This window comes from Elephantulus edwardii, unplaced genomic scaffold (genome assembly GCF_000299155.1).
Source record: "Elephantulus edwardii isolate Elephantulus edwardi_28Jun2011 unplaced genomic scaffold, EleEdw1.0 scaffold00037, whole genome shotgun sequence".
NCBI lineage: Eukaryota > Metazoa > Chordata > Mammalia > Macroscelidea > Macroscelididae > Elephantulus > Elephantulus edwardii.
The window spans coordinates 16907519-16922414 of record NW_006399787.1 but is presented as its reverse complement, the minus strand read 5'-3'; the positions used below and the strand labels follow the sequence as shown (position 1 = coordinate 16922414).

At 37.9% G+C, this 14896-nt stretch overlaps 1 protein-coding gene and 1 pseudogene across 1 annotated transcript in view; both read right to left on the bottom strand.

The window, feature by feature from the left end:
* Nucleotides 1-1705: 1705 nt before the first annotated feature.
* Nucleotides 1706-14896, bottom strand: part of SYNJ2BP (synaptojanin 2 binding protein) — a 72103-nt gene continuing 58912 nt past the window's right edge. Inside the window, exons 3-4 of the mRNA XM_006884731.1 lie at nt 3962-4057; nt 1706-1846 (exon numbers count right to left, since the gene is read on the bottom strand). Of these exons, the coding sequence (XP_006884793.1) occupies nt 1706-1846; nt 3962-4057 (237 nt within the window). The remainder of the gene's footprint in view (nt 1847-3961; nt 4058-14896) is intronic.
* LOC102871718 lies at nt 11808-12149 on the bottom strand (annotated as a pseudogene).

The window sequence follows — 14896 nt, the reverse complement described above, 5'->3', positions numbered from 1 at the left end:
GACAAAGCAGATGATGCACATTCAACATCTGTAAAATAACTACCAGATCCTTCATACTGAAAACTGGATGTAACTGACTGCCTGAGGGAAAGTTCTCATAATCTTACTGTCAAGATAATATATGCCAGTATCTTTGCAGAATGGAAATTATTTTCTTTTAATTCATGTAATGAACCTTAATTCAGCTATCTTTACTTACTAAATATAACTCGTATTCCCTGGTAGTATTTCTTCTTCATCTTCCTTTCCTAGGTTTATGCTAGAAATACCCACTCAACTCACCTACTTCCAAAAACAAATATAATTTTCTTTCCCTACAAAATTATTAATGAAAAGGCATAATACAACAACAAAAGCAAAACAAAAACGTAGTAACTGAAGTAAAAGTAGAAACAGAGTTGATTTTAAGTCTATTTTGCTTCTCAAGTCTTGGCTTTTGCTGGAAATCAATGTGACTGGTCTACAGCCTACAGTACTGAGGGCTATTTCTTCCATTTAGTGTCTTTCCCCTTGATAGGCTACGGTGTCACCGCCATCGCCCTGATCACAACCATTTCAGATGATATCTAATAGGAAAGACTGTGAGGTAAGAGTAAGGACACTAAGGTAGTCCAGAGGTCAGTAAGTTTATATTTAGATATTTAAGCTTTTCTGTACAGATTTCTTGTGAATTATACAAATTTACTTCAACTGCATTGTAAATATTATGAAAAGGGGTATGTTTCTTCAATTGCACAACATGGGTAAATCTCAAAGAAGTTATGGTTCAGTCACAAAAGAATGGACTTTATGGTATAAAATCACTATTTTAAGAAGCAAAGGTAACATTTATATACAGAATCATTCTTGGATGGTTACCAGGGAGGGAAACGGAATGAGGAATAAAATTAATAAATAGATAAATTGGCGAAGGGAAAAGCAATATACAATAAAAGCTAATAAAATGTTCTAATTCATGAATCAATTATAATTAGTGTCAGAAAGAATATATGTATGAATTATTGAATGAAATATGTAAATTTTCACTCAAAAAATTACAAAACTATTTAAAAAAATAATTGCTTCTGGGTTTTTTTTTGGCTTTTTTTGAAATTACTCAGAGTGGGCATCCCCTTTAAAGATTGACTCCCATATTATATGTTTTAAAATGTTTCTTCAAACTCATCCTTCAGGTAAGAAACCCAGAAACCAGAGTATAACTGTCTCTTTGCTTTAATGCTACATGTATTTTTATGCAGTTTTTTATAAAGTGAAAATGTTCCCTTCATTACTCTGTTTAACATAGGCACACAGGTGTGTAGTTAGAAATTAAATAAAGGCCACAAAAAGTGTCCAAGGAAGATCACTAAAATCCTTTCATCTCCTCCAACTACCCTTTGAGTTATGCCAGCTAAGAAAATATTATCATCTGTAGTGATAGGAAGACTGAATCTATTCCTTTTTGGGTGGTAGCTCAATTTCAATTGATAGAGATAGTAATATATATATAATTCATTTGTTCTAAGCAAATCTTCTCTTCCACTTTCCTTATAATACTTTTACTCTCTCATTAGAATGAAGATTGAGCATAGATTTTGAACAACATTCTGGGTTTCAGTCATTTCAAATCATGTGTTGACCAGGCAGTGAGAGGAAAAGACAGCAGGGGAGGAGGGTGAACAAAAATTCTCTCTTCATCAGGGGACAGTGGAGAAAAGCAAGCTTATCAAAGTTGCTGCCGGTATCGCATGAAGGCCCACGCTGCAAGCACAGTAAGGGCAAACACTGGCATCAGCACCATGACAACAGGAATGCCACTTGGCTCCCCTTCACCCCTGTGTCCCACAGGCCCATTCTGCACCTGTAACTGAAAGAGAAAGAAGAATGTTAAACCAGTGTGTGTTTACAACTGAAATGCCCAGGTCAACTGGGTCTCTAAACGGTTCACAGTTATAAACCCTAAGCACTAGGCTGGTACAAAGAGTCTTTTATCTTTGTCCTGACCTAATGTGTCAGTGCTGCTGATTCTTCAGAAAGAACCTATGTCTGATCAGGAAGCATTTAACTTCAAGACAGATAACCTTTGTCTTATAACCACTTCACGTTGCTTTTTTGTGTGTCTTATTAGGGAACCATCAAAAATGCCCATTGATTCTATAGGAAACCTGGAAATTACTGAAGGGTCCATCTTTCTGGAACTGTTCAAATGGGTAAATTTAAAATTGTCAGAGTACATTAAAAATCAATCTGGGCAATTTGACACAGGTGTTATTCTACTACACAGAAATGCTTTCCAAGTCTCAAAAGGTACCCATTACCTTCTAAAATGGGGTTTGTCTTTCCTCCTCTAGTGTGTAAATACTAGACACAGGTAAAGATGTAACTTATGTAGAATAAAGGTAAAAGTTTTAGGGTAAATAAGTAAAAAATTCTATAAAGTCATATCCTAGCAGTTATAATTCTCAATTGTCTAGACATTTCCTTTTGAGGGCAGGTGGCCTTTCTTCTCATTTATTTCCCGGTGTGATCCTTCTTAATATCAATTTTTATATTTATTTTATATTGGGTTGCATATGAAATTCATATTCATTCATTGTTTGACACTTTTTAATAGCCAATTTGCAGCAATTAGATTTAACCTCTTTATTTTGGAACCATGAAACCATGATCCCTCAATCTAAAAGGGAATGCTATGCATACATTACCATTTCTACCCTTTATTCTATGCCTATATTTTAAAATTCATTTCCTATGAGATATTCTTGGCATGCCTGTAACAAGTTCCATTGTGCTCAAGCATGTCGGGGATTGTGACAATGCATGATGGGCCACCTCTGATCAAAGTTGTTCAGAGGGTCGCTATGAGTCATAGTTATCTTGACAGCACCTCACACCAACAATGAGATGTTCTCTGAGTGGTTATCCTCAGTAAGAAGACACTGTTCTTAGGTCTGAAGTCAATTTCCTGACCATAAGTTTATTTTTCTATGTTATTTATGGATGTTCCCCCACCCAAATAAAAACCCTAGTTTTCATTTCATATATGCTTGCCAAAAAAAGAACCCTGCCTATATCTGAGGTGTATGCCTGCATTTACGTGCTTTTATATACTGCATCAATTCTATCAAGCTTTAGAGATAGGGAAGAGTCAAGGCATAAACAAGAGATTACCTCTCCTCTCTCACCAGCCTGTTTTCTCACTCACCACACCTAGATTCTGCTTGTGACAGTAGCAGTTTTCTCAGTTATCATGCGTGCCTTGTCCTCCCAATATTACTCTCTCCTCAAATTCTCTCAGCTTCAGAAGCCTCACTCAGGAACCAAGGGAAGCACACTGAGTACCAACATAACAGGGAGGGAGCAACTTTAAAGAAGCACTAAACCTGTGCTATGAATGCACTGAGAAACCCTTAGCGCTACGTAGGAATTATGTCCACCTGTGCTTCCCGTCCCATCATCCAAACTATAGAACACTAGGAACTGAGAAACAGATGCAGAGATATGCACAGCCTTGATTGAATTCTACTTCCCTTATTCCTAGAGCACTATTTGAGAACTAGAGCCTTGGCCAAGAGCATCACCAGTTTGATAAAAATAAAAGTTCATGTGGGTGAGAGTGGGTATAAGAATATCCATCTCTGTCTTCAGTTTTATAGACCAGATATTGTCAATGTGAAGTTTTCAAGGGCAAAGACATGGTTCCTTCCTCTCTTCCCCTGATCCCCCACTTATTTTAATTTGGTTATCGAGCTTTATCTGTATAACGCATTACTTAGAAGTCAGGTCCTCCATTGCAAACATGCTACTGAGTTCTCTTTAATGATAAAAGAAATACCAAAGGGCCTCTGTGCCAGACAAGCTCTTCAGATGAAGGAAAAACCAAGAACAAACAAAAATAGAGTGAAAGTAACACCCATAGCATTTATTTCCAAGAACAGTGTGAAAGCCTGGTGCCAGGCCCCTGGTTGCAAGTGACACTTACCCTGTGCTGTACCCGCAGAGACACAGCATAGCCTGCATTACGAAAAAGGTCTACAGCATCCTGGTGCAGAAGATTTTGTAGGTCTTGGCCATTCACCTGTCAAAAACAGCAAGGAAGAGAAGTAACAAAGGTGGAAGGTAAATTCTCCTAAATCAACATTTTTCTTTAATGTGAACAAACCTAACAAACTCCTACAGAGATTTTAAGAGTTAGGAGAATGGACAAAGAACTCAAGGTAAATTTTCATTTTCAAAGCAATGGTTTCCTATACCTGAGATTCCAAAGCATATCTGAAGAATCCTTGGGGGAAGAAGGCAGGGAACACAACTCTAATTGTCCTTGGGTGCAGTATTTGGGATTCTGTTACTGCATTTGTAGATTGTCTCATGAATATCAGCTTGCTTCTTATGGCCATCCAGATTACTACCCAAACCTTTCCAGTTTCAAGCTCTGGCACTGCCAGCCCAAACTCCAGAAATTATCTATGCAACTTTCCTGCAACTGATTCTGATGTGGTACATATCTGTACTCCATGAGCTCATTCTACTGAGTTGTATCTCTTATGATCACTCATTCACTCAATGCCGTTGAGTCAGAGCCTCCAGCTGGTTTTGAGGCTAGAAATTACATGGCAGATCACCCATCTTTCTCCCATTCCATTGTGACATAAAGCCCCTAAAAAGGTTCAGTGTAATATAGTAAGTCACTCCTGATGCTTAAAGGTGAGAGATGTGAGGAATACAGCTATTCGTACTAATTAGTATCATATGACTGGCCACAAGTGATGGCTATTCTATGCCTTACTCACAAAGTATAGTCCACTTGAATGCATGATCTGTATAGGTTTTATACACCCCAATGCTGTAATAGCAGCAGCGAAAGAATCTAGTATATTTATTTTGATAGGTTCTGGGCTATATACTTTTCATATATTAGCTAATTTAACTCTTATAATAAGATATACAATCTTCTTCTCACAGATGAAGAAACTGAAGCTTAGTGATAGTAAGCAATTGGTCCAATATCAAAGTGAGTTTGTGACCTGGAACAAGAGTTATCTAAATCCCAGTGTCCTCGCATTTTATCATTCCTTTTGCACTATTATTCTTTGACCTTGATTCACCAAGTCTTCTCTATTAGTTGAATCTCATCAACTTTTTCAACTTTCTAATCACTCTTGTTAATCTCCCTCCAAGAGGATCATAACCTTGCTTCTATTCTATTGTCTACCAATAACCTGGTGAAATAATATTCTACTAACACTTTTGCCTCAAATTATCTATTTTTATTCCCAACCCCATTCCATTTTAGTCAGCAATTGGCATAAACCAGTTCAACATTCAAGATTCTACAGCTCTAATCCTTCACACTCTTATAAAACCTGACCATCGTTTTTAATCCATAATTTCTATTCTTCTACTGAATTTCCTCATAAAAGCCTTCAATGTCTTTGGACTTGACTTGCATCCTTACCCATCTAGAAGTTCCTGTTGTTATTTCAATAAAGCACTTGGTAAATCATTAGAATCCCTTGTCCCCATGATCTTCTGTCAATACTTTTTTTTTTTTCCAGTCTTGGGAACATACTGCATTGACTTTTCTTGTCACCAACAGGTTGAGTATTCCTGGAGAAAGATACACAGTCACACTCTCCACACAGATCCAGACTAATGACTCCAGCTTACAATTCTGACAACCTTTCAATTCTACTCATCTTTGCTGCATTCCTTAGTACCCTTAATTTTTTCTCTCAGCAGATTCCTTCCTGAGAGAGTAAGAACTTCTTACTCTCCCATTTTCCTTTCCCACTCAAATTTCATGATATACTCTCATTGCATCTCTCTACTTGTCTCCAAATTAGATAGAACTCTTTTGAAGTCTATTCACCAATTAATTTCATCCTATTCCTTCCAGAACTCATCTTCTTCTCTTGATTCTTTAAGTATTATCTCTCTCTGCTCTACTCAGCTAAAACTATCCTCATGTTTAAAGACAACAATGGAAATATTTATTGGAAACAGTTATTACTGTATTCCACTTCTTCTTTTAACTGTGAAACTTATTCAAAGAACTGTTTGTATACATTGCCTTCACTTCCTCACCATCCAGTCATTCCTGATTTCTTTGTAATCCTATGACATATGAAGCAGAAGGGAAGAACATGCCCACATACAGATCAGCAGTGACGTCAATCATTAAATCCTATAGTAATGTCTCCCTTTCTCACCACTGCCTCTCCCTTTTGCCAATTCTATCATCTTTTAACTTGTGAACTTTAAGCTCTCTTGCTTCTTAACTATTACTTCCATGACTCCTCTCCCTTTTCCTCCTTTTACAGTACATGTTCTCTAATGTCAATTCTTTGTTCTCTCTTCTCTCCCAGGGTGATCTTCCATAATTTCTACCACAGTCTTTAAAAAGATAACCCCCAAATTCTTCTATTCTGTCCTCTGGGTGTCAGAAGTCAATCCTTGCATATTCTGATACACCAGACTTCTAATTTACCACATTCAAAGCCTCTTTATTACTTCCCAGGAAACCAGAATATACTGACTTCCTTCTTACTGACATTAGCATTTCCTGAGATGAAAATTTGACATTATGATGGCTAATACTGTGCCAACATAGACATAATTCTCAGTATAATGTGACTATTCTATGTATTGTAAATTCTAATCACTAGGACATTAAAGAAGCAGGACTTGAGGTGCTTTTGTAAATATAGGCACAGCCAGATCTCATGAAGTTGCCTCAGAAGTGCTCATAAACATAGAATATGCTTATGAACTCTCTGGCAAGTCTACAGAGATTTTTATCTGATCCTGCATCTGGCTAGTTGTGACCTCAAGACTTGACCCTGTAGTCTTCAACTCTATCAGTCCACTTTGTTCCCTGGACCCTGCTGGCTGACCTCTGCAACCCTGCCTGCTGATGACTCAGACTTATTAACCTCTTCAGACTTCTCTCCTGTAGACTGCCCACAGACCTGAGACCTGCCAGGCTCTATAGTACATGATTTTTTCCATGAAATAAATTATCTATCAGTCTGAGCTTCATTTGTTGTGCTCCTCTAGAAAAACTAGCCTCTGACAGACAATTTAAATAGAATTATTACCTCTATATTTGTATGCAAGTGTGTATATCACCTGAATGCTCTTGCTTTTAAGAATAATCCAATTAAAAAATGACCTTCCATTGAGGTTTTTTTTTGGTAAATGTCTTAATAATTTACAAATTTTGTTTGGTACATGTATTTTGTATTTTATACAAGCATTCATAATTGCTTTTAATAATTTACAAATTTTGTTTTGTACATGTACTTTGTATTTTATACAAGCATTCACGTGTTGTTGTTATATGCCATCAAGTCACTCGCAACTCACAGCAACCCTTTTGTACAGCTCTGAACCCTGCTCTGTCTTGAGCCAACCTCACTGTCTCTGACACACCATTACTTCAGCCACTGAGTCAATCCATCTCATCCCGAGTCTTCCTCTCTTGTTGCTTTCCCTCCAGGCTTCCAAGCATGATGTCCCTCTCCAAGGACTGGTCTCTTCTTGCAACATGCCCAAAGTATGTCAAATAGAGCTTCAAAATCCTTGCCTCCAAGACTCTAAGGAGCAGCCTAGTTTCACTCTCTCTAGGACAAACCTGTTTGTTCTAGCAGTCCATGGTATTCAATACGCTCAAAGGCATCAATTCTTCTTCTATAGCATTCATAATAGTTTATATGATTACCATTGCTCTACCCTATCTTTTTAGGCCCTCACGAACTTTTCCCATTACTTCACCCCTCCCTCCACCCACTGATCTCTGCTATCTCAGTGATTTTCACCCCTCCACCCTTTTCATTTTAAACATTTATACATATCTTACTCAGTTATCCTCATATTTTCACAATATTGACCTTGTGCAATATGTCATAGCTTATATGGCTGAGATACCTTCACTCAGCAAAACGCTCTCTAGTCTTTCTCAAGTTTTTTACAAAATAATTTTTCCCAAGTATTTCACAAAATCATTGCTCCTTAGTGCAGCATAGTACTCCATTGCATGAATGGAAGCTGCCCAAATGCCCATCAATAAATGAATTTCTCAATCCATTCATTTGTTGATGGGCATTTGGGCCGCTTTCATTTTCTTGCTATTGTGAATAGTGGTGCCAGAGCATAGGTGTACAAATATCCATTTGTGTCTCAGTTCTGATTTCTTTGGGATATATTTGTAGAAGTGGGATAACTGAGCCATATGGGATTTCTATGTTCAGCTTTTTGAGAAAACAGTAAAAAGCCTTCCATAGCAGTTATACCATTTTACAAACCTACCAGCTGTGCATCCATCCCAACATTTTTTATTTGCTGAATTTTGTGACTATTGCTGGAGTGAGGCAGCATCTCAGTGATTTTGAACATTTCTTCATGTGGTTTTTTTGCCATCTGAATGTCTTACTTTGTAAAGAGTCTTTTTATATCTTTTGCCTATTTTGTGACTGTGTTGTTTTTTTTTTTTGGTGGGGGCCCTGTAATATTCTGTAAACTTTGGTAATGAGACCTTTATATGAAAGGTTGCCAAATATATTTCCTCAGATCTGTGGGCTTTCTTTTTATTCTGATGCAGAAAGTTTATGATGCATACACAGAGTTGATTTTAAGAAGGGCCATTCTTGATCTGATCTTCTCCCTGTTGTGCAATTTTGGCTATGTTTGAAAGTCTAATTATGCTACAGTCCAGGGCTTCTAATTTTGTTCCCATTTTGTCTCTGAAGATCATTATGGTTTGGGATGTTTCCTCCAGGTCTCAGACCCATTTTGAGTTAGTTTTTGTGTATGATGTAAAATGCGGATTATGTTTCCATTTTGTGCAGGCAGATATCCAGTTTTGTCAGCACCATTTGTTAAAAGGTTGTCATTTCCCCATTTAAAGAGTTTTATTACCTTGTCAAAGATCAGTTAACCACAGGTTGATTTCTGGATCCTCAATTTCATTGCATTGATCTGTCTGTCTGTCATTGTATCAATACCATGCTGTTTTGATTACTACAACTATGTAGTACATCTTCAGATCAGGAAGTAAGATGCTTCCAACTGTATTTTTGTTTCTTAGAAGACCTTTGCTGTTTAAGTCTCTTTCCTTCCCAAATGAAACTGGAAATTACTATCTTCTGAGGAATGAATTTTGTATTGGTATTAAGTCTGCACTGAACTCAGACTGCTTCTGGTAGGATTGTCATTTTCATTATGTTGTGTCTTCCTATCCATGAACAGGGAATATTTTCCAATTTAGTTAGGTTTCTTATTGTTTCCTGCTGTTGTTTTGTGCTGTCTAGTCACCTATTACTCACAACGACCTTCTGAAGCTTGCCCTGTCCTGAGCCAGTCTCACTGACTCCGACACACCTACCCTTGCCCCAGTTACCGTATCAAATCATCTCATCCAGGAACTTCTTGTTCTGCACTGTACCTCCACACTTCCAAGCTTGGTATCTTTCTCTAAGGACCTGATCTTCCTGGCCATGTGCCCAAAGTATATAAGATGGAACTTCAAAATCCTAGCCTCCAAGGAGAAACTTGTTTTCATCCTCTCCAAGACAGACCTATTTGTTTTGTTGGTTCATGGTATGTTCAAAACCCTTTTCCAGCACAACTCAAAAGGCAACAATTCTTCTGTCATCCTTGGTCATTTTCCAGCTCACTGATGCATAGCAGGTAACCATGAAGAAGACCATGGCCTGGATTAGATGCACCTTGTCTCTAGACTGATATTGTTGCTTTTCAGTACTCTGGAAAGGGCCCTGACAGCAGATTTCCCCAACACAATTCATCTTTTGATTTGGACTTTTGGTGCCACGAGGGTTGATTATGGAGCAGAACACACTGTAATGGGTAACAACCTCAACCTCTTCTCCTTTCATACTGCCAATTGGCCCAGTGTGAGAATCTTATTCTTCTTGATATTGTGCTTTAGTCCACATTGAAGGCTGCAGTCCTTGACCTTCTGCAGCAAGAACTTCAGATCCTTTTCCATTTCAGCAAGCAAGGTTATGTCATCTGCATAACGTAGGTTGTTGAGTCTTCCACCAATCCTGAAGCCACATTTCACCTCATAAAGCCCAACCTTCCAAATGATCTGTTCTGTGTATAGATTGAAAAGGTATAGAGACAGGATGCATCCTTGATGCATTCCTTTTATTATTCTGAGCTATGCAGTGTTTCCTTGCTCTGTTCTGGGGACTGCTTTCATGCCCAAGTATAGGTTTTGCATAAGCACAATCCAGTATTCTGGGATTCCCGTTCTTCTCAGTTATCCATAGTCTGTTGTGGATAGACATTTCTCTGATACTCTCTGCTTCTGGCTAAGACCCACCTGACATTGGCAATGATGTCCCTAGTACCATGGCCTCTTCTAAACCCAGTTCTCTGCTGATGTACTGACTGTTCCAGTCGTTTCTGGATAATCTTCAGCAGGATCTTGCTGCATGTGTCATTACTGATATCGTTTGCTAATTTCCACACTCTAGGATCACTTTTTTTGCATGGGAATAAATACAGATCTCTTTTAGTCAGTTGGCCAGGTGGTTGTCCTCCAGATTTCTCGACATAACCAGGTGAGTAGATCCAGGGAAGCATCTGTTTGCTGAAATATGTCAATTGGTAGGGTCTTTTATTTTTGCCAATTCCTTCAAACTAGCTTGAATTTGCTCTTTCATTAATACAGGCTCCTAATCATATGTTGTTTCATGAAATTCTTGTTACCCAGTTCTTTTTTGTATAGTGCCTCTGTGTACTCTTTTCATCTTCTTTTGATGCTTCCTGGGTCATCCAATATTCATTCTGTCTTCAGTATCTTTTTTTTTTTTGCATGACAAAGAATCTTTACTTTTAAATGATTACCAGTATATTAATAACAAGTAACAAGTTTCCATATTATACTATCTAGTAACTTCTACAAGAAACTCAAGAGCAGCCCCAACTAGACTACTACAAGTATGTTCTGCTTTCCGAAAGGCCACTGTATGTCACCTCACTTAACAAAGGGCCTGCTTTAGTACCTGTTTCCATGAACTGAAGTAAATTTACAGAAAAAAGGCAAAAAGAGTGAAACCAGCATCCAGGCATTTGTTCTTGCAACAGTGCACACGAAGCATTCAGTGTTACCAAGCTCCTTTCGTGGTTACTACACTCAGCATTTCAACATTGAGCCATCAGTTCTGAATTGTCTGAACATTATATTAACTTTTTTCGGCTTTATGCGTTATTTGGTAACTTATTTTGGGGGTCGAGAATGTTTAAAATTTTTCCCACATAAATGAACGTTAACTGCACCTTCATTTCATTTTGGTTTAATAAAGGTGTCAAGAGAAAGCTCTACTTTTGGAAAGCAGAGAAAACCTCTATTCATTTTTCTAACAGAAAGGATTCTTTTAAGGCGGGCTGCTATTCAAACAAGTTACAAAAAAACCTATTGACTACTTTTTCATCAATAAAGCCCCTGACCTTCAAGAAAGATTTAGGGAAATGAAATACTTAACCCATTTCTTTCTTTGAAGAATTGTTTTCCTTTTACTAGCTATCTAAGAAAGAACTCAAATTGATATATGCTAACTACAGCTAAAAAGCCCAAGAAAATTGTTAACGTTTATTAGAAATATGAGGTAAAAAGATGAAATCTTTGGATAAGCTCTAAATCTACACAAAGTACTAGGTTTTGCTACTCTCCAAAAAGTAAAGAAATTTATAATATACAGAAATAATTTAATGCTTTGTCACAAGAAGAAAGCTTTGCTAAATCTTATTCCATGTCACAGCATCTAAAACGCCAATCCATGGAGCAGGGGTCTCTTCCTCTCCTATCCATTTATGTGGTAGTTTTCACGGATTTCGGGCCGGATGTCACACACAAAGCTCAGGAGATCATCTAGGACATCACCTCTGTTCTGCCGGAAGTAGGTCTGGAGGATAGCCATCTTCTTCTGGGTCTCCTTCTCCACCTCAGTGCTGCAACTGCCATGGGATCCTAGAGCCGCAGCTTCCTTGGCCTTGAACTCTTTCTCCCTCTGCAGGCGGTACTGTTCAATTTCAGCCTGTGCTTCTTCTTTGGCCTGCTTCAGCCTCCGGTTCTTCCGCTTGCGGGCCTCTGACACCTTCTCGGCCTGCAGCAGCTCCTGAATGCCCTGCGACTGACTCGCCATGGTGTAGGCAAGCCTAAAGCTGAGGCAAGCGGCCTGGATCAACCCCTCTGCCTTGCTCAGGTCAGCTGACCCCGCCACCCACCTGTCTTCAGTATCTTTAAGTACTGCAACTCAAGGCTTCAATGTGTTCTTAAATTCCTTGGGCTTAACAAATGCCAAGGGAGTTCATCCCTTTTGATTTTCCAACTTTAACTTCTTGCACATTACATTATAATACTTTGTCTATTAGAATGTGTTGTCTTCTTGTGCTGCCTTTTGAAATCTTCTGTTCACCTCCTTACTTCTGGATTTCTTCCCTTTGCTTTGGTTTCTGTGTTGTAGAGCAATATTCAGAGTTTCTTTTGACATCCATCTTGGTCTTTTCTTTCCCCTCTGTCTTTGCAGTGGCTACTAATGAGTCTTCCTCTACTCTTGATGTCATATGTTTCTTCATATAGTCCAGCATGTTGTATTATTCACTCTGCATTCTATTTAAAAAGCTGTCTCTTGATCTATTCTCCAAGAACACAATAAAGTGTTCTGGAATTCCTTTCCTTTTCAGTGTTGCTGATAAATTATCATCTACACAGTCAAGTGACTTTGTATAGTTAATAAAATACAAGTACACATAATTCTCTGCTTTTAGCCAAGATCTAGTTAACATCAGCAAAGATACTTGTTTTAAATCACTTATACAGTCCTCTTTTTAACCTTTATAATGCCTTATATAGCATGTTATACAATATTTGAGCTTAACCGGAGTTACAGGATTTCCTGTGGTTTGGTTGTAGAATGTACCTTTGAAAAGCTACAACTACACAAAGCTTGACTAATATACAATTAATATTATAAAAACCTAAAATCTGACTTTTATCATTTGTAGCAGTTCTTCTTGCAATAACTTCCATATTTTACCTTTCCTCAGCTATCTTGTAGCAGTTATAACAAAAATAGCTCTTATGTAATGAGCACTAAATGTATGCCTAGCTGTAACTCTTACAAACTGTGTAATGTTTCCAATTTTACTTATCACAATTTTGTCCCCTTTCAATAATTCTCTATTGCTTTCTCTAGTACTTAGTACTAACTAGTTTTCTATTTCATAAATAGGATTATATTTGTCCTTTTGTATCTGATTTATTTCACCTAGTATAATACGTCATGTGGTTGAATGAACCTGACACATTGCCTTATGTGGCAGCATGTATAAAAACATCATTTAACATTATGACTGAATAGTATTCTACTGTATGTATATACTACATTTTAGTCTTCCATTCATTGGTTTCTATGTTATACTACTATGAATAATATTGGAATGACTGGGTATTTTAAATTCTTTTGGATACGTATTTAAGAAGGAAACTGTTAGGTCTTATGTTTAACTCTTTGAGGAATCATCAAAGGTTTTTCACAGCAACTGTAACTTTTAACGTACACATAAGCATTGAATGCGAGTTCCTATTTTTTCTATATCCTCACCAACACTTGTTATAGTCTACAGTGGCCATCAAAATAGGTGTAAACTGACATCTCATTGTGACTTTGATTTTCATTTTCCTCACATATTACTGGCATGTTGAATGAGGAGCATCGGAAATATAATGGTTACATGCTAAATCATTAACTAAAAAATGTCACAAGTTCAAGCCCACCAGCAGTTCAGAGGGAGTAAAGTCCTGATATTCTGTTATCATAAAGATTAGAAATCCAATGTGGCAGTTCTATAGGGTTGTTGTTGTTATGTGCCGTCGAGTCGCTTGTGACTCATAGCGACCCTATGTACAACAGCCCTAAACCCTGCTCTATTCTGTGCCAATGCACGGCCTCTGACACACCCATCCCGATTACCTCAGTCACTGAATCAATCCACCTCATAGAGGGTCTTCCCATCCTGTGCTGTCCCTCCACCCTCCCAGGCATGATGTCCCTCTCCAAGGACCTGTCCCTTCTTACAACATGTCCAAAGTATGTCAGACGAAGCCCCAGAATCTTTGCCTCAAAGGAGTAGCCCGGTTTAACCCTTGCCAGGATGAATCTGTTTGTTTTCTTGGTAGTCTATGGTACATTCAATACTCTTCTCCAGGGGTACTATTAGTAAAAGACACACTGCCCAGTAACACTGACCATCTTTTCATTCAGAATTGGTCATCTGTGCATATTTTATGGAGAAATGTCTACTCTAATCTACAGCCTTTACTTTTTATATTAATTTTAGCAAAATTTGACATGACAAATTGGCATTTCCTTCACTCACACATTTTATGTCATTGAATACAATCCATTTTGTAGTATCACGGCCCCCATTATCTTTGTACAGTTCTAGTTTCCTTTCATCTTTCCATCTTCTCCCTTCCTACCTTCTTAGATTTTTTTTTCTGGACAAATGCTGCACTTATAATCTCATCTGGTGGATTGTTTTAAGAAATGAGTATCTCCTTAGTGTTCACCCTATAAATGTCTATTGTTTGGCTCCAAATTTTGCCACAAGGTAAGTTCAGTTCCTAGCTTAAAAGGCAACTAAGGGTCAAATTCTTGAGGGTTTTGTCAATCTCTGTCAAAAAAGTGTGGTCATTATTGTGATTTATTGACTACTCTATCCAGGACTCTCTATTATGATTTCTTTTAGTAATGGTAGCGAGGCATCATTACTAAGCACTACTTTTGGGCCACTAGCCAAAAATGTCAGAGGATTCAGCTAGTTCAGGGTTGTGGAAAATGAAGTTCAGAAGATGTTTTAGTGTACGCATTAATTGTCTGCATCTTTG